This window comes from Trichechus manatus, unplaced genomic scaffold, assembly GCF_000243295.1.
Source record: "Trichechus manatus latirostris isolate Lorelei unplaced genomic scaffold, TriManLat1.0 scaffold00155, whole genome shotgun sequence".
NCBI classification, from domain to species: domain Eukaryota; kingdom Metazoa; phylum Chordata; class Mammalia; order Sirenia; family Trichechidae; genus Trichechus; species Trichechus manatus.
In genome coordinates this window covers 4,665,680-4,686,414 of record NW_004444091.1, presented here as the reverse complement: position 1 = coordinate 4,686,414, position 20,735 = coordinate 4,665,680, and the positions used below count along the sequence as shown (strand labels likewise).

Genomic DNA, 20,735 nt, shown 5'->3' with positions numbered 1-20,735 from the left:
AGGGAGGAAAGCAGGAAAGCAGGCAGGCTGGAAGGCAGGAAAGCAGGAAGGCAGGCAGGAAAGCAGGCAGGAAGCAAAGGAAGGGAGGGAGGGAGAAAGGGAGGCAGGGAGGAAGAATAGGAGGAAGGGAGGAAAATGGATTCAGAAGAGTAAATAGCATATGCAATATAAGATGGGTGAGACACACTCTAGAGACTTGTCAAACAAGAAACCCTGAATGGCTAGAGCACATGATACAAGCAGTAAGAAGCAGAGCAAAAGGCTCCCAGGAAGAGGAGACCCCAGAAGCCAGTTCAGGAAAGGCCATAAGGAGAGCTGGGGGGAAAAGCACAGACTCTAGTGAGAAGGTCCAGCTTGTCCATTTCCAGCAATGGGACCCTGGGCAACTTGTATCCCTCCATGTGTTGGCCCTTTCATCTGAAAGTGGGAAGAAGACTAGTGCCTATCTCATAGGGTTGTAGGAGTAAATGAATTAACAAATGTAAAGCACTTAGAACAATACTTTGCACCTAATAAAGAGCTCAATAATTATTTATAATAATTTATATGTGTTAATAACTCATTCATTCATCAAATCAACAATCACATATTTATTAAGGGCTGTATGTGCTAGGCACTGTTCTAGGTGCTAGGGATTTAGCAGTGAATAACAGAGCTTCCATTCTAGACTAGGGGTAAGAGGGAGAGTCAGTGCATAGAGTATATTCAAGTATGGCATGTAGCTATGGAGAAAAATACAGCAGGGAAGATGGATATGTAGTGTCTGTCATCTTAGCTAGGATTGGTCAGGTGACCTTTCAGCCAAGGCCTGAGGGAGGAGAGAAAATGAGCATGTCAATGCTCTCTCTCCTCTTCTCTAGGAATCCCATTATGTGTATGTTGGACCACTTGATAGAGTGGAGAAGAGGGCTCCAAGGCAGAGGGAACAGCAGGGCCAGCTGCTGTGATTCTTTTTGGATACAGAATTCTTGTTTGATGGCCTTATTTCAAGACTTTGGATATGTCACCCAACTGCCTCTGGCCTCCACGTTTCTGATGAGAAATCAGCTGTTAATCACATTGAGGCTCCTTTGTTTGTGATGAGTCACTTCTCTCTTGCTGCTGTCAAGATTCTTTTTGTCCCTGTGGATCTCTCTCTTTCAATTTATGGTACTTGGAGTTCACTGAGTTCTCGTATGTGTAGATTAATATTTTAAATCAAATTTGGGAAGTTTCTGGCCATTATTTCTTCAAAAATTCTTTCTGTCCCTTTCTCTCTCTCCCCTCCTTCTGGGAATCCCATTATGTGTATGTTGGACCACTTAGTATCCCACAGGTCTCTGAGGCTCTGTTCAATTTTCTTTATTTTTTCTTTCTGTTCCTCCTACTAGGCAATCTCAATTGATCTATTCTCAAGCTCACTGATTCTTTCTTCTGCTTGCTCAAATGTGCAGCTGAGACCCTGTAGTGAACTCTTCATTTCAGTTATTGTACCTTACAACACCAAGATTTCTATCTGATACCTTTTTATACTTTCTATTGCTTTATTGATATTCTCTATTCGATGAGACATTGTTCTCATACTTTAGTTCTTTAGATACAGTCTCCTTCAGTTTGTTGAACATATTTAAAATAGCTGATTTATTTTTTGTCTAATAAGTCCAACATCTACGCTTTCTCAAGAACACTTTCTATTGACTGTGTAGTTTTTTCCCATGTATGGACCATACTTTCTTGGGGTTTTGTTTTTTGGTTTTTTGTTTGTTTGTTTGTTTGTTTTTTGCACATTTCATATTTTTTTGGTTATAAGCTAGACATTTTAAATAATATAATGTGCCAATTCTGGAAATCAGATTCTCCCCTCTCCCCAAGGTTTGTAGTTGCAGCTGTTTTTTGTTGTTGTTGCTGTTTGTTTTATTAGTGACTTTCCTGAACTAATTCTGTAAAGTCTGTATTCTTTTTAATGTGTGGCCTCTGAAGTCTCTGATCAGTTAGCTTAGTGGTCAACTAATGAATGGACAGAGATTCCCTTAAATGCCTGGAACCAGTAATCTCTCAGCCTTTTCAGAGTGTTGGGGCATGTCTTCAACACTCAGCTAGGGAGCTGACAACTCTGCCTTAGCCTTCAATTCCTGCTTGTGCTGAGCCTCAGGATTAGCCACAGGAGAGAATATAAGGCCTTTGAAGGTATTTCCTAAACATGCACACAGCCCTGGGCATGCACACAGCCCTATGCATGCCCATGGCCTTCTAGATTCCCAGAAATATGCTAGAGCTTTTCAAAACACCCTATGGGCATTTCATTCCACAGTTTTTCCTTTTGAATTTTCGTTGGCTAGTGGTTGGCCTCAACTGTTAGCACTGCCTTAGGTGGCTGCGATCTGAAACAATTGCTGCTGATTGTTTTTGACAAATGCTCTGGGGAAAAGTCTGCTAGCACTGGGTGAGCAATAAGTCAGGTCAAAAAAAGATAAGCCTTGTGAGTGGGACTTTCTTGGGAACATCCAGACAGGCTGAATAATGACAGTTCTTTGAGAATGGGGTTTTGAAAGAGTCCTAACCTCCTTCTGACTCCTCCAGTGGATGCCAGTGTGCTGGTTTTCACTGTAATTTGTGGCCATTGGTTTTCAAGGCTACCATGGAGCTGATGAAAGAGGGATGGGAACAGGGCAAGTTAAAACATCACAGAGCTCACTGTTCTTACTGAGATTTAGCCATTTTTCTTGAATAAATACTTCCTGGATTATTGCACACCTTTGATTAGTTTCCAGAGTTCTAGAAAGTTGGTTTTGACAGTTTTTGAAGTGTTTCAATTGCTTTCATGAGGAGAGGATTTTCGGAGGTCCCTACTCCTCTATTCCCGATGATGTCAGCCTGCTATGAATTCTGAATGGCATACTGAATTTGGAATTTAACTCTGGAGAGGTGCAAAAACACTAGAGAGTTTTAACAAGGACTGTAAGGAGGGCAGTGAAGAATTCATATCTGGGATACAGAAAAGATGTCTCTGACTGCTGGCTCCATCGGTGACAAGTAGGCTCGACTACCTCTCTGCTCTCAGGCTGTCACACCTACACCTAGTAGAATCAGCCCCCAAGATGCTGGGGAACCAAGGAGCCCACAAGCAGACAAAAATGGAGATTTTTCAGCAGGGAAGGAAAATTGTTACTCTCCACCATTCCCTCAGCTCTCTCCTCTGACCTAGGAAGAACCAAGTGGTTCTTTCCAGGTCAGAGGAGAGAGCTGAGGGAATGGCTATTGGATGTCAACACCATCTTGTCTACCTCCACCTGTAGCACCTAGGAGTCCCTTGACATTTGATACTTTCCCTGCTCTATGGGAAGTCCTACTTCATCTCTAGGTGCTGCCTGGCTCGTGCTGGTGGTCTGGTCTTCCAGTAGGGTTCTAGGTCCCTGTATCATGTCCTTGCCCATTAAAGAGAGGCAATGGGGCAAAATGTGAAATGCCGAGGCAGACATTAGAGTCAGCTAATCCCAGGTCAAGTCCCAGCCCTGACATTCATAAAGGCTTCACTCTGCTAAGCCTCAGTTTCCTCATCCATAAAATGGAGGTGACGATATCCATGGTTCACAGGGGCATGATCATATTAAACAGAACAGGATATTTAGCAGAGAGGTTCTGAGCTCAGTTTCTCGTGTCATCCTGCCTGAGTTCAAGTGCTGGTTCCATGGCTACTTTCCATACATCATGGGCCTTGCCCCACCCTGCTTCAGCTTCCTCATCTGGAGAATGAGGATGACATTAGTCCCTTACGCACAGGATGAGAGAGGAATAAATGAGCTCTACCTGCAAGAACACTTCCTAGTGAGCATGCAATAAGACCACAGTCAATGAGCTGGCTCTCAGTGAGAACTCAAACAGTGACTGGGAGGGGTTTCAGCAGTAAACCTTCTCAAGTCATTTCAGATGAACGAGAACGGACTTGCAAGGTCTCAGTGTGCAGTGCTCAACACAAAACAATACATTGTTTGAGTTTTTCTTAACTTTTTGGGTCTGGAGGGGCCTCCTCTACCCTTGAGCTGCCCCAGCAGGCACACTGGACAGGAAGGACTGACACCAACTTCCAGAAGAATCAGCAAAAAACAGTGGAAAGTGAAGGTGTGTTGGGGTCCTTCAAAACTGTCATCTCCCAGCAGAGTGCACATCTGTGTAAACTATGGTCCCCAAACTGGCAACACTCATCCATGCTAGGTATATTACACCTCAGTAAACAGTTTTTTTTTTTAAATGTACAATTTAATAAAACTAAATACTTTTTAATAGAATCCTAAAAACAAACAAGTAAATCTCAGAGTGTCTTGGCCAAGTTGCTTCACTCTGAGGCTCAGTTTTCTCACCTGTAAAATGAGAATAACAATACCAACCTCCTAGGGATGTTATGAGATGAACAGAGTGAGGAACAGGAGAACGCCTATCCCAGAGCCCAGTACCAACTACCATAATGTTCAGATGTGAACCTGACATGGACAGATCTCCAGCCCCAAATGCCCCTGCCCAGACCAGGTTCTTGGGACAGAGTTCCGACCCTCTAGCCCACACGGGAAGCACCAGGGAGTTGAAATGGGAAAACGGAAAGAGCAGGTGTCACATGCACCCCCCCCACCCCACCCCACCTTTTGCAGGACCCACTTCCCTGTGAGTAGATGCCCACCAGCTGCCCCTTCCTTCACACAGGGCCAAAGCCAGACAAGCCTACCTCACGTTGTCATGCCTCTGGATGTAAATCTTGTGGAAAATCCTCTCAGGGGGTTTTAGAAAGTCCTCCTTCATCTCCATGGCAACGTTGCGGGGCAGGAGACTCATCAGGAGCCGCTCCTGGTAAAGGAGAAAAGGGCACACACATCAGAAGACGGCTCCTCGGCCCTTCCTTGGCTGGCTGGTGTGTCATGCCCATTGCCCGGGGGCTCTGACTAGGTGCCACCCTCACCTCCTGAGCACCCAGTCAGACCCATGGCACCCACACATTGATCCCCAAACAAGGTGCCCACTCCACCCACCACAGCCCCAAAAGAAATTTCCTCACAAAGAGACTTCAAGACTTGCTCCCGAAAAGCAGATGTCCTCCCATGAAAAATACAGGGTCCTCCTACTTAGTATGATTTGTACAAAGATAAGTGACTTTGTAGAAAATGTGGAATTTTCTCTTGGTCTTTGTCTTTTTTTTTTAACCAAGAGAATGGAATAAACACTTGTGTTTTTAATAGGAGTCGTGCAACTTTGGATAATTTCCTCCACCCTCTCCAGGCCTTGATTTCCTCATCTGGGCCAGGGTGTGAGGGAGACCTTAACTCTCACATTCCTGGAGGGATCCATCCCTGCCCTCAGTCCTGGTTGCCCCTGGGTATTTTGAGAAACAGGGTTACTGCAAATATGGCCTGAAGACGCTGCACTTCTCCAGAGTCCCTCTCACATCTCCTCCCCACCCTTTGCTTTGGGAAAGGAAAACAAAAGAAGAGTTTACTTTCCATGTAAGTGTTACCTAGAACATTAGATCAACAGGGAGAAGTGATGTGTGCTCACTCATTCCACCTAGCAGCTTCCACAAGATTCCCTTGGCCCTGTGCTGCCCCAGCCTGGGCGACACTCAAGGACCCCGCTCTGCCTGAGCACTGCATGTCAGCTGCCTGGCTGCTGAGACACATTCCCTCCCCTGTCTGTCCCCAGCCCAGTGCCAGTCCTACCGCCAGTGAGGCAGTGCATCCAGGGACTGCCCCTCTGGGAGCATGAGGCCATGCCCCTGAACTGGGGGAGACACTCCCCACGTGTGCCTTTCTCAGGAGCACATGCGTGCAAACCATCTAAGGCCTGCCTAAAGCAGGGAAGGCTTTCCTGCCTGAGATAATCAGAGTAGCAATGGAAAGTCGTGCAGATCCTAATTGCTGGGTGGGTTACCGTGAAAGTGATGACAGAAGTGGGGGTGGGTTGTGAGGAACACCCCTTTTCTTCATATTACTAACAGCATTGAATGTGTATGCTTTATTTTATAAGGGAAATATCTATCTGATACATTTGGAAAGTCTTCCAAGATAATTTTATATAAATTTCTGAGGAAGTAGGTCAGGCCTAGCCCTAAATGATGTCCATTAGGGGCCGAGCATGCATATCCAGGATCGAGGCCTGCCTGACCCTTGCCCAGAGCCTGGTGCTCTGCACCACGGAACTACACTGAAGTCAGGCCTGTCCAACCCTGACATAGAGGAAGATGCTGCAAAAGGCTGACCTGGCCACAGCAATTCACTAAATGAGGTCACACAGGACGTGGACATCACAGCAGAGTGCAGAGCCAGATGCAGGTGGCTGGGCCACTCTTTATCTTCCCGCCCTAGGTGTGGTGCAGGGACAGCCTCAGTGACAGAAGAGCCAAACCCCACAGGGTGTGTGTGGGGCTCGTGTGAGTCTGTACCTGACTGGTGGACGTCAGACCCCTCTGGGGACAAAGCGCAGTCAGTGAGAGAAGCCTTCAGCCAGGTGCATACAAAAGCCCACACACTGCAAGACCAGGTGGCCCTGTTGCAACCTGACACACCTGCAGAGTTATGGAAACTGCCCTTGCCACGAGGTCAAAGATGGCTGAAAAGGTGGGAAACAGAAACAGCCGGGCAGAGAAGGTCACCCAGTCATAAGACCCCAAGACAACAAGTGCAAGCTTCACTCACACCTGATGGCCGCGGGTTCACAAGAACATCAGCCACCCCTGGATTTCTCTGACCTCAGCCAAGCATCAGAGGTCTTTGGCGCATGCAGCCCTGCACTGAAATATGCATGAGGGGACTCTGGAGGTATAAAGCAGCACCCTGTTGCAGTGGCAAAGACCCTCTGGCACCAGATGCCTGGGTTCAAGTCTTGGTTCTGGAGGTATAAAGCAGCACCCTAGTGTAGTGGTGAAGACCCACTGGAGTCAGACATCTGGGTTCAAATCCCGGATCTGCCACTTTTGAACTTATTAGTTAAGCTCTATCTCAATTCCACCCTCTCTGAAATGGTGATAATCATCCCAAAGTCCTCAGAGGGTTGTTCTGAGAATAAGGAAAACATGAAAACCTTCTCCTAACACATAGTAGATGCCAATCTCAATGAACAATGGCGGTCACTGTTATGGTTGTTCCTTCCCACCCAGTACCACCAGATTTCATTTCTTTCATACTCTACTCTTTTGCCTCTTAAATCGCTCGCCTACACCTACAAATTCTAAAATCCCCCAAACCCAACTGAAGCAAACAGAACTCTGCCCTTCACCTAGCACCGCCTCTTGCTTCTTCCTTTTCTGTCATGACTCTCAAAACGCCCCCGGAGCTGTGCTCACAGGAGAGCCATACTCTCCATCCAGGACCACAAGCCTGGGGAGAGCCTTAGGGTCTTGCTTTGTCTTCCCATCGCCTCAACCGCCCTGCACAACTTGGAATAATGACAGGCAAACTGAGTCCCATCAAAGCTGAACCAGCAGCAAAGGAAGAGCAGAAGAGGCAGAGGGATGCTGTCCATGGCCCATGGCAGCAAGACAGAGGGCATCTGGCTGGCAGGGAGGCCCGAGGAGGGGGAAGGAGAGGTATTGGGAGGCCTAGACCTGCAGCTGCAGCAGACAAAGCCTGAGTGATTCACGTGGAATGCCTCCACTGAGTACAGGGATGGTGCTGTGGAAAGATGGCTGTGAAGAATTAGCTGGCTGCCAGCTGGCCATCCCCAGGGCCCTTCTCCACCTCTACACCACAATATAACCCCTAATTTTTATCTGGGCACTTGGCCACCTGGAATGAAAACTACATTTCCCAGCTTCTTGTTGCTAGGTGTGGCCAGTGAGATATGAGTAGAAGCTTCATGTGAAAGTTTCTGGAATCTTCCTTAAAGACAGCTTGTTCTTCTCACCTTCCTCATACTGTTGCTGGGGATACAGGCATAATGGCTAGATCTCTACCTGCCATCTTGGTACATGCGGATGAGGGCCACACAATAGGGATGGCAGGCAGTGGACTGGATGAGACAGGGCTGCCAGGGTTCCTGGATCAGATATGCAATCCCAGCCGTAAAGTGCCTAGCCTGGAATGTGTATATAAGGAAGAAAGAGCCTTCCTGCTTGTTTAAGCCATTGCCATTTTGGGTATTTGTTACTTGTAACTGAACACATCCTAATTAATATAAGAGATATGTGGGCGGGGTGTGGGAATGCATGGGTGTGTAGTGTGGTGTGCATGCAGACGGGAGCCCTGAGCAGCCCAGCTTGTTTCTAGCACCAGCCCCTAAGGCTCAAGCTGGATGGCAGGGGCAAGCCCCTCCTTCTGGGTGGGCTCATAGGAAATGAAATTAGGCAACCAAGAAGTCGCAGCACCCCTTCTCTTCCATTCCAGGAAATTTCAGCACGGACCTGAAGCACAGAGAGATTTCCTCTATGTATTTCAGCTAAGACATGCATGGGTCACTGGGATAACATGGATCCCTGTGAAAAGGCAGGTAGTCCAGGCCCTCGCGGGGGCTCTGGAAGCCCACAGCCGGGGACCCTGCACCTGGCTTCCCCTCTTACTAGCACATGTCACATGTACCACGGGGAAGTCAGGTGTCTGAAGGCTGGCCTGAGGAGCACACAAAAGTGCACTGGCCAAAGTGCTGCCCTCAGAGCAGGCACCGGCCCTTAAGTACATCACGTTTACATGCGAAGCTTCCAACACAGACTGCATTTCTGACTACAGCTCAGCATCAGCTCCACTGTGAGATCAGCTACAGTACCCAAAGCCGACAATCATTAATAGACCCAAGACCAAAATTCTATGACCTTTCCTAGACACAGCAAAACAGGCGTCTGATAAGTTGAGCATCCATTCGTGATTCAAAATTAAAAAAAAAAAATGAACCTAGGAAACAGTAGCTCACTCATAAATATAGAGCCTGAAATTCATCCCATTTCAAATATAAACCCTGAAGCTCCAAGCAGCAATACACATTAACCCTGGGAAGAGACAACACCATCTATTAAGTTCTAACCAAGGCAGTAAGGTTCAAAACCAGAAGTCAAAGGAATAAAAATTACTACAAATATGGAATATACAAATTATCCATGAAGGCTATATAGAAACTTTAATACATTTATCTTGACAATAAAAAATGTGACTTAAAATGAATGTACCATGCTTAAAATTAGATATTAAATTAACAATTGTGAAGATTCTGCTTTTGGGAAAATGGAGAATTCCATTTTGGGTATCTGTTACTTATAACTGAACATATCCAAATTAATATAAGAGGTATGAGAGGCTGGAGGGAGACAAGCTGTCTTTAAGGAAGATTTCCTATCCTCCTGTTACATATAATTAAAAACCCTGGACATTATATATTAAACAAGCATAAAAAGACTGTGAAAGGTGGACAGAAGGCACACAAGCCAGGGATCTTGGGACACGAGGAACCACAAGGTGGTGGACTCGCTGGGTTTTCTTTTTGCCTCATGGATCGCAGACTGGGTGCTGGAGACACTGGCAATCCAGAAATGCCAACAGGTGCAGACAAATAGGTCCAAAACGCCTTCTCTCTCTAGGAAAGGACCAGGAAAGAGGGAGCCTAGCGAGAGAGCTTTTAGACAATAATAGCATTACTGCAGACAAACCACAGACAAATCTCTGACCCCACCCACACCCACAAGAGGAAAGCAAAGTGGGGAACCTAGACTTCCACCCTCCCCAGGCTGTAAAAAAGCACCCAACCCCAACCGCCATGCTGGGGCACTGTTAGAGAAGTCCAAGGAGGGAGCCCAAGAAAACCCAGGGAATGCACCACCTTGTGGTTCCTCGTGTCCCAAGATCCCTGGCTTGTGTGCCTTCTCTCCACCTTTCACAGTCTTTTTATGTTTGTTTAATATATAATGTCCAGGGTTTTTAATTATATGTAGTGGGAGGATAGGAAATCTTCCTTAAAGACAGCTTGTCTCCCTCCAGCCCCTCATACCTCTTATATTAATTTGGATATGTTCAGTTACAAGTAACAGGACCTTCATTTGCTGATACGATACAACTCAAAATGAGGAGAAACAGCTGCAAATATCTACTAATAATCAGAACATGGAGTGTATGAAGAATGAATCTAGGAAAATTGAAAGTCGTCCAAAATGAAATAGAACGCATAAAGATCGATAGCTTAGGCATTAGTAAGCTGAAATGGACTAGTATTGGCTATTTTGAATCGAACAAGACGCATTTGAATAATGGTGTTGGCAAAGACTTTTGAATATACCATGGACTGCCAGGAGAATGAACAAATCTGTCTTGGAAGAAGTACAGCCAGAATGCTCCTTAGAAGCGAGGATGGTGAGACAATCACAAAGTCATACTTGCACCTAACATGATACAACTAACACACTAGCCCCATTCACATCTTATATTTTATAAGTGAAGAAAACAAAAAATACTTGATGCACACATACAAGGGCTCATAACAGTTACAGTCCTTGTTTCTGCAGATGGTCACGTGGTTGTAGCTGGCATTTAGAATTACCTTCTTCCACCACCCATTCCATATTCCTATTACCTTCAGCAAGTACCTCAGCTGGTCTTGCTTTTTTGCCTGGTGGGGTGAACCAAACCTTCATTCATCTTCATTCATGAAGAGTCTGGACCATTAGAAGCCACGTGGGAATTAAGTTACTATAGTTTTCCATTGACTTTAATCACAGGGCATGGTAGTACTGAGAGACATCCTAAGGGATCTCCTGTATTCCAGATATACTCTTCTTTACCACCATTATGTAATATCAATCTAATTTCCCCTTGATAATCAGGATCAATCACATCGGCCAACACAGTAACTCCCTTCTTTGCCTGTTGATCCAGAGGCATGAGGAGCCCAAAGAGGACAGGTGGCATTCTTAACTTCCAGTGCAATGGAACCACTGTTGTGTCTACTGGTGGTAACATTCCTCTCTTTGGAACTAACACCTCTAAACCCACAAAGCAGAGTCAAGAAGCAAAAATTTTGTGCGTGGATCATTAGTGATAATAGTGAGAGGTACTACTTCCATTTCCACCCCTTGATTCCTGGACCCATGAATCCTGGCTATGGATGAAACAACATCATATATTGGATGCTAGTTTAGAGCATACACAGGCTCCTGGAGAACACCCTGCAACCAAACCTGCAAGGTATTTGAGCTAGCTGGCACTGTAACTGTGTCTTTAGAAAACCTTTCCATCATTCTATCAAGCCAGCTACTTAAGGTTGTTGGGTAACACAGTAAGACCAGTGAATTCCATGAGTATTGGCCCATTGTGGAGCCCTGGTACTGCAATGGTTAAGAGCTCAGCTACTAACCAAAAGGTCGGCAGTTTGAATCCACCAGCTGCTCCTTAGAAACCCTATGGGGAAGTTCTACTCTATCCTATACGGTTGCTAAGAGTCAGAACCAACTTGACAGCAACGGGTTTGGGTTTTTTTTTGTTTGGGCCCATGGCCACACTGATTTGCTGTGAAGTGAGTCCCTTGATCCAGGATGATGCGGTGTGGGATACCAAGACAGTGGATAAGGCATTGTGAAAGTCTACAGATGGTAGTTTTGGCAGAAGTACTGCATGTAGGGAAGGAAAATCCATATCCAGAGTAAGTTTCTATTTCAGTAAGAATAAAACGCTGCCTTTTCCGTGATGGTAGTGGTCCAGCGTAATCAACCTGCCACCAGGTTGCTGGCTGATCACCTGGAGGAGTAGTGCCAAATCAGGGACTCAGTGTTGGTCTCTGCTGCTGGCAGATCAGGCACTCAGCAGTAGCTGAAGGCAAGTTGGCCTTGGTGAGTGGAAGTCCATGTTGCTGAGCCCATACATAACCTCCATCCCTGCCACCATGGCCACTTTGTTCATGAACCCATCTGGCAACGATGGGGGTAGCCGGGGAAACAGGATTCCTGATTTTCACAGAAAGCATCATCTTATCCACTTGACTGTTAAAATCCTCCTCTGCTGAGGTCACCCTTTGGTAAGCATTCACATGAGACACAAATATCTTCACTTCTTTGGCCCATTCAGAGAGGTCTACCCACATACCTCTTCCACCCACACCTCCTTGTCTCCAATTTTCCAATCATGTTCCTTCCAAGTCCCTGACCATCCAGCCAAACCATTGGCTAGAGCCCATGAATCAGAACACAGTCTCACATCTGGCCATTTCTCCTTTCAAGCAAAGTGAACAACCAGGTGCACTGCTCGAAGTTCTCCCCATTAGGAGCATTTCCCATCATCACTGTCGTTTAGGAAGGAAGTACTGCTGCTGTCCACTTCCAAGTGGAGCCTGCATATTGCACAGAACCATCTGTAAACTATGCATGAGTTTTCTCTTCCTCGGTCAATTGATCATAAGGAACTCCCCTTGAGGCCATAGGTGCAGACTGTGATAGGGCAGATAATGTGACAGGAGTGGACACCACAGGTATTTGGGCCACTTCCTCATGCAACTTACTTATGCCTTCAGGTCCTGCTCAGGACTGATATAGTATATACCACTTCCATTTAATGATGGAGTGTTGTTGTGCATGTCCGACTTCATGACTCCGTGGGTCAGACAACACCAAGTTCATGATGGGCAGCTCAGGCTGCATGGTGACTTGGTGGCCCATGGATAAGTGTTTAATCTCTACTAAGGCCTGGTAACAAGCCAAAAGCTGTTTTTCAAAAGGAGAGTAGTTATGTGCAGAGGATGGCAGGTCTTTGCTTTAAAATCCTAAGGGTCTGTACTGTGATTCACCAATAGGGGCTTGCCAAAGACTCCAAACAGCATCTCTATCTGCCACTGACACTTCAAGCACCATTGGATCAGCTGGATCATCGGGCCCAAGTGGCAGAGGGGCTTGCACTGCAGCCTGAACTTGTTGTAGACCCTTCTCTTGTAGGGGCTTTTCGAGTCACTTGATAAATAGGCTGGAGTAGCACACCCAAATGAATGATATGTTGCCTCCAAGATCCAAAAAGGCCCACCAGGCATTGTGCCTCTTCTTTAGTTGTAGGAGGGGCCACATGCAATAACTTATCCTTCACTTTAGAAGTAATATCTTGATATACTCCACAGCATAGAACCCCTAGAAATTTCACTAAGGTGGAAGGCACCTGAATTTTTTTAATTTCCCACCCTCTAGCACACAAATGGGAGCACTGGTGGCTCAGTGGTTAAGAGTTCAGCTGCTAACCAAAAGGATGGCAGTTCGAATCCACCAGCTGCTCCTTGAAAAGTGTATGGGGCAGTTCTACTCTGTTCTATAGGGGCACTATAAGTCAGAATTGACTCCATAGCAATGGGTTTGGTTTTTGGTAGCACATAAATGTTTTACCAATAAGTCCAGAGTAACTGACGTTTCTTCCTTACAAGATCCAATCAGCATAAAGTCATCAATGCAACAGACCAGTGTGGTATCTTGTGGAAGGGAAAGGCAATTAAAGTTCCTGAGGGCTAAATTATGACATAGAGCTGGAGAGCTGATATACCCTTGAAGTAGGACAGTGAAAGCATATCGATGCCCTGTCCATTACAGTAACTATGGCCACCTTGTCTTTGTCAATTGAGTGCCACCATTTGGCCCCTACCACTACGGGGTCTAACCAGCCCCACTGTAGTTAAGTGTCTTAATTCAGTTAGGGCAGTTCCCATTGTCAAATGTGATTACATAAAATTGCAATCACAGCAGTCTTCGAAGATGCTAGGGCTCCCATTACAAATTTTTCCCTCACCCTTGTGGTAAAAGTTGTGTCCTCTGGGAACTCCATTGGTGGGTCTGTGTGTCTAACCTGATAGATCCACTCTAACATGCCAACTTCCCTAAGCCTTTGGATACATTCTTTGACAGGATACCAAGGCAGGTCTTGCACTTCAACTTCATTTAGTGTAGGCCACCGAGTAATCCATGTTTCAGCGAACCAACCAAATAAGTTATTAGGTCCTTTCCTAACCTGTCCAACTGAAATAATGAATGAAGAATCTGTGCTTAGTGGGCCCATATCAATAAACTCAGACTGATTCAACATTATGTTCCTTACACCATTATCCTACACCCTTAAGAGCCATTCCCACACATATTCCCCAGGTTTCTGTTTGGACGTATTAGAAAAGTCAAACAGTTCTTTTGGAGTATAGCTCACCTCCTCCTAGGTCACACTTTGTACTTCATGTTTTGGGGATCACTGGAACTTAAGTTTAGTTATAGGTGTAGAACCAAAGATGGGTGGTGGGGATGTGTTCTAAGAACATTCAGCAATGTCTTATAATGCATCTGCCTCAGATGATGCCCCAGGCAAGGACTCTTATGCCACCATCGGCAATATCTCAGACAAACACTCTTCAGATACAGCTGGGTTAATCTCATCAGATAGGGGTAGAGGGGCTAATGGTTTTACTGGGGAGGGTGGCTTAGCAGACAAAGATGGAGTAATCTCTTCAGATGGGAGTTAGAAGGCTGGTTCTGTTGGCAGGAGTGATTCAATAGAATTTAGGGACTCAGCTTCCAGATTACCTGCCCATATGTCCCTATCCCAAGTTTCAGGGTCCCATTTTTTTCCAGTCAATGCCCTCACTTTAATTTCAGACACCACTGAAGGTTGAGAATTCAACTGGCATTGTAATACAGCCACTCTTATGATAAGACTCTGGGTTTGTTTGTTTTTTCCAGTAGTATCAGCTCTGTTACTACAAGAAATAAGGCTTTTTTTTTCAGGGCACAAGTAGCTACTTTGAGGTCATTTATGTGGTGCTTCAGTTGTGACTGTGAAGCCCTGAGCTCAACTCTTTCTTTTATCACTTTGTCTAGCAAAAGTAGACCAACCAACCATCTTCCTTATACTTCTCATTCTGATAAAATTGTGGAAAAGTATCAAACACGTGATCGTCCAGAGCCTCATGTCTCAATGTCTCACCAATACTTAATCTATTGGTGGTGATATTTTGCATATTTCTATTGCCACCTCACACCATGGATTAACAATGCCCTCCACCGTCTTTACTACTGGAAGCAGAGTCATCAACATCTTTTAAGACTAACCAGACTTGAGAACCAATTTAGGAAACTCATCCTTACAATTCTGTTTCTCTAGAATCACTCTTGGTACCAAATGTCTTAGGTGGGCTTAAGTGAAGCGTGTGTATATATATATGTATACGTATATACACACACACACACACACACACAGAGAGAGAGAGAGAGATGGAGAGGGAGGGAGAGACACAGAGAGAGAGAGACATTTATCTCAAGGAAATGGCTCACACAGTTGCAGAGGCTGGCAAGTCCCAAGTCCGTGAGTTACGCTTCAGGCTGGAGGCTTCTCCTGACTCACGTACCTGCTGGGGCTGACGAACCCAAGATCAGCAGGTCAGACACCAGGCTGCTGGCTCACAGGATGCAGAGGCTGACATATCCAAGACTGGCAGGTGTGACCATTAATGTTGTGTGTCAACTTGGCTGGGCCATGATTCTCAGTGGTTTGCAGTTATGATGTAGTCTGGCAGTCATATAATGATGTAATCACCTCCATGATGAGTTCTGATATAAGGTGATCACCTCCATGATGGGATCTGCTGTGAGTGGCCAATCAGTTGAAAGTAAGTATCCTTGGGGATGTGGCCTGCATCCAATATAGGTAGACTTTCTGGCAAGGCTCATGGGCTTTTGCTCACTCTGGACCCTGCAGCCTGCTCCTGTTTATCCGACCTCTGGTTCTTGGCTTACCTGGCGATCCGCAGCCTGAGAGCCAGAGGCCTGCTCTCTGACGTGCCGATTTTCTGTTTGCCAGCCCCTGAAACTACGTGAATCAGGAGAAGCCTCCAGCCTGATGCCTGATAGGCTGAACTTCAGACCTGCCAGCCTCTACAACCATGGGAGCTATTTCCTTGATAATAAATCTCTCTAAATACATATATTTCCATATATATAGATTCTTCACTGGTTTTGTTTCTCTCAAAAACTCAGCCTAAGATAGCAGGTAAGATAGCAGGCTGCTGGCTCACAGGCTGCAGAGACCAATGATTCCCAAGATTGGCAGGCAATACAGCAGGCCATTGGCTCAAATCCCAAGAACCGGAGGTCAGATGATAACTAGCCAGATACAGGATCCACAGCAAGCAAAAGCCATCAAACTTTGCCAGAACATACATATATATTGGCTGCAAGCCACACCCCTGAGGAAACTCCCCTTATACCCGAGTGGCTAATCACATCAGATCATATCATGGAGGTGATTATATCACAAAATGGAGGATAGCTACATCATTATATAACTGCCAAACTACATCATTACATAATTGCCAAACCACTGAGAATCATGGCCCAGCCAAGTTGACATGCAATTTATTCATCACAGTAGCTTAAAAAGTATTCAAGGAAATAATGGCTGAAAGCTTCCCAAATTTAGCAAAAGACATAAACCTGTACATTCAAGAAATTGAGAGAATCCCCAAGAAGATAAATTGAAAGAAATAAGTGCCAAGACACGTTATAATCAAACTAAAGACAAATAACAAACCTTGAAAGCAGGGATGGAGTAATGACATCTTAACAATAGGGGAAAAAGAATTTGAATGACAGCAGATTTTTCATCAGACACCATGAAGTCCATGAGCAGGTGGCGCACATTTTTCAAGCGCTAAAAGAAAAGAATTGTCAATCTAGAACCTTTCAGGAATAAAGGGGAAATCAACACATTCTCAGATGAAGGGAAACTGAGAGAATTTTTTGTCAGCAGATTGCCCTAAAAGAATGGCTAAAGGAAGTTATCTAAACAAAAAGGAAATAATGAATGAGAAGGAATCTTAGAATAATATCAGGAAGGAAGAAAGAACAATGAAAAGAGCAAAACCATGCATAAAAACAATAGGTTTTCCTTTCCTTCTTGAGTTGTTTAAATAATGTGTGACAGTTTAGCAAAAATTCTAACACTGCCTGATGTGGTTCTACATGTATGTAGAAGAAATATTTAAGACAATTTTATTATAAATGAGGTAGAGTTAATGGACATAAAAGGGGTAAGGTTTCTACACTTCACTCCAACTGGCAAAATTTTGACAACAGGATATGGTAAGATATATAGACATAGATAAGAATATATAGATCTATGTGTGTGTGTGTGTATAGAGAGAGAAATAACTAGAGCAACCATTAAAAATTTATACAAAAGGATACACTCAAGAGCATTATAAATAAATCAAAATTAAATTATAAAAAAAATGTTCAAGTAACACAGGAAGGCAGGAAAGAGACAAAAATAGAGAAAGCAGAAAACAAAAAATAAAATGGCAAACTTAAGCCCTAAAATAACAATAATTACATAAAATATAAATGTTCTAAATACAGCAATTGAAAGATATTGACAGCGTGGACTAAAAAAACATGACCTAACTATATGATTTCTACAAGAAACTCACTTAAAATATAATTAAAATATAATTAAATAAAGATAGATCATGCAAACATTAACCAAAAGGAAGCTGGAGTAGCTATATTATTATCAGAAAAGTAGACTTTGAAAGAAAAAAAATTACCAGAGACAGAGAGGGAAGTTATATAATGATAAAAAAGTCAGTCCACCAAGAAGACATACAATCAACACAGCAGCAAAATATGTTAGAAAAAACTGATAGAACTGAAAAGAGAAACATACAAACCTATAATTATTGCTGGATACTGAAACATACTTATCTCAATAACTGATAGAACAACTAGACAAATATATCAGCAAGGACAGAGAGGAACTCAACAACATCAACCAACGGTATATAAAATCAACATCTATAGAACACTCCACCCAAGTGGTGCAGAATACACATTGTTTTCAAGCGCCCACAGATCATATACTAAGACAGACTCTGCAGACATGAAAGGGACAAAGGGAATAGTATCAAAGGCAATAGTATCAACAACTCTACACTTATAAATTTCATAATTTAGATGAAATGGACCAATTTCTTAAAAAGCACAAACTACCACATCTCTCCCCATATGAAATCAGGTGAATAAACAATGTTAATAACTCTATCTATTAAGAAAACTGAATTTATAATTTAAAAACTCATGAAAAAATTCCCAGACCCAGATGGTTTCACAGGATACATCCACCAAGCATTTAAGAAGAATTAACTCCAATTCTACACAATCTCTTTCAGAAAACAGAAAAGGAAGGAACACATCCCAATTCATTTTATGAAGTTAATATTACTCTGACACCAAAAGCTGACCCAAACCCATTGCTGTCAGGTCAATTCTGACTCATAACAACCCTATAGGACAGAGTAGAACTGCCTGTTAGGATTTCCAAGGAGCAGATGGTAGATTCAAACTGTCGACATTTGGGTTAGCAGTTGAGCTATTAACCACTATGCCACCAGGGCTCCAAAGTCAGATAGCAAGTACAAAAAAAAAAAACAGACCAATATCCCTGAAGAATATAGATGTAAAACCCTTAACAAAATTCTAACAAATTGAATTCAGCAACATATAAAAAGAAGAAAGCACTCTAAAAGAATTAAAGTAGAATTTAATCCACGGATGCAATGCCAATTCAGTATTCAAATATCAATCAACGTAATGCAACATATCAACAGGATGAAGAATAAAAATCATATTATATCAACACAGAAAAAGAATGTGACAAAATTCAGCATTCATTCATAATAAAATCTCAGATAAACAAGAACAGAGGGAAACTTCCTCAATTTAATAAAAAACATCCAGAAAAAAGCCTACAGGTAACATTATACTTAATGGTAAAAGAGTGAATGCTTTCACCAGAACAAGGCAATATTGTCTTCTCTCACCACTCTTAATCAACATAGTACCGGAAAATATAGCTAGTGCAGTAAGGTAAGAAAAGGAAATAAATGACATACAGATTGGAAAGGAAAAAATAAAACTATACTTATTTGCAGATGACATGATGGTCTACATAAAAAAATACACATGAATCTATGGAGAAGAAACAAACAACAACTCCTAGAACAAACAATGGAGTTCAGAAGGTCATAGAATACAAAATCAGCAAACAAAAATTAATTGTATTTCTACATACCCACAACGAATACTGAAATTAAAAATACAATACCATTTACAATCTCTCAAAAAAAGAAACACTTATGTGTAAATCTAACAAAACATGCATGCTAAAAATTACAAAATGCCTATTAAAGAGATCCAAGAATATCTAAATAAATGGAGAGACATACCATTTCAGGACTGAAGACTCAACACAGTAAAAATGTCAATTCTCCCTAAACTGATATACAAGGTTAACACATACCCTATCAAAATTCCAGAAAAATCTTTGGTAGATACAGAAAAACCAAATCCATTCCCATTGAGTCAATTCCAACTCATGGTGACCCCATGTGTTACAGAGTAGAACAACACCACAGGGTTTTCTTGGCTGTGGTCTTTACAGAAGCAGATTGCAGAGCCTTTCATCCATGGTGCCACTGAGTGGGTTCGAATCATCAACCTCTAGGTTAGTAGTTCAGTGTAAACCATTTGCCCCACCCAGGGATCCAATATTCTTCCAAAATTTATATGGAAAGGTAAAGAAACAAGACAGGAACAGACATTTCTCTGAAGAGATCATACAGATGAAAACATGTTCAACATTATAGCCATTAAGGGGATGAAAATTAAAACTACAATGATATATCACTACACACTTTTCAGAATTGTTATAATAAAAAATAGTGACAATACCAAACACTGGTTAGGATGCAGAGAAACTGGATCCCTCTTACACTGCTGTTGGATGCAAAATGGTACAACCACTTCAGAAAACAGTATTACAATTTCTCAATAAACTAAACATGCAACTTCCATTCTACCTAGCAACTGCACATTCACGCCAGAGTATTCATACCAGAGAAATGAAGCTTTTGTTCACACCAAAACCTGTATATTAAAGTTTCTAACAGCTTGGTTCATAACAGCCCCAAACTGGACTCTACCAAGACTTCTACAATTGGTGAATGGTTAAACAAACTGCAGAACCTCCATACTATGGAATTCTACTCAGCAATAAAAAGGAGCAAATTATTGATACAAACAACACAGTTTCATTTCCAGAGAATCATGCTGAGTAAAAAAAAAGTCAACCCCAAATGCTTACATAGTGTATGATTCCATTTATATAATATTCTTGAAATGGCATAATTTAGAAATGGAGAATAGATTAGTGTTTTCCAGGGATTAGAGGGAGGGTGGGGAGGAGGGAAGTGGGCAACAAGGGCAACAAGAGGATCCCTGTGGTGATGGAAACTTTCTGTATCTTGACTGTATCAACATCAATATCCTGGCTATGATATTGTACTATAGTTCTGAAAATGTTACCATTGGGGGAAACTGGGTAAAGGGTACACAGAATCTTTCTGTATTATTTCTTACAACTACATGCAAATCTATACTTAACTAAAAATAAAAAGTTTTATTTAATTAAAAGAAAGGATTGCGGATGTGGAGAAATTGAAAGCTTCATCCATTTCTGGTGGGAATGTGGTATGAATGGAATTGTGTCCCCCCAAAAAATATGTGTTATAAATCCTAACCTTTCTACTTGGAATCCCATTTGGGAACAGTTTTCTTTGTTATGTTAATGAGGTCATGTCAGTGTAGGGTAAGTCTTAAACCAATCACTTCTGCGCTCTAAAAGGAGCAGATTAGGCACAGAAGTAAGCAAGCACGAACGGAGAAAGACTGGTGCCACGTGGAGATTACCGAGGAAATGAGGATGAAAAGTTGGAAAAGACAAGGATTTTTCCCCAGAGCT

The 20,735-nt window shown here is 43.2% G+C and overlaps 1 protein-coding gene across 1 annotated transcript in view; it reads right to left on the bottom strand.

Annotated features, from left to right (window-relative positions):
- Window positions 1-20,735, bottom strand: part of ADCY1 (adenylate cyclase 1) — a 250,518-nt gene that overhangs the window by 154,818 nt on the left and 74,965 nt on the right. The window contains exon 3 of the mRNA XM_004386117.2: window positions 4,697-4,815. Within this exon, the coding sequence (XP_004386174.2) occupies window positions 4,697-4,815 (119 nt within the window). The remainder of the gene's footprint in view (window positions 1-4,696; window positions 4,816-20,735) is intronic.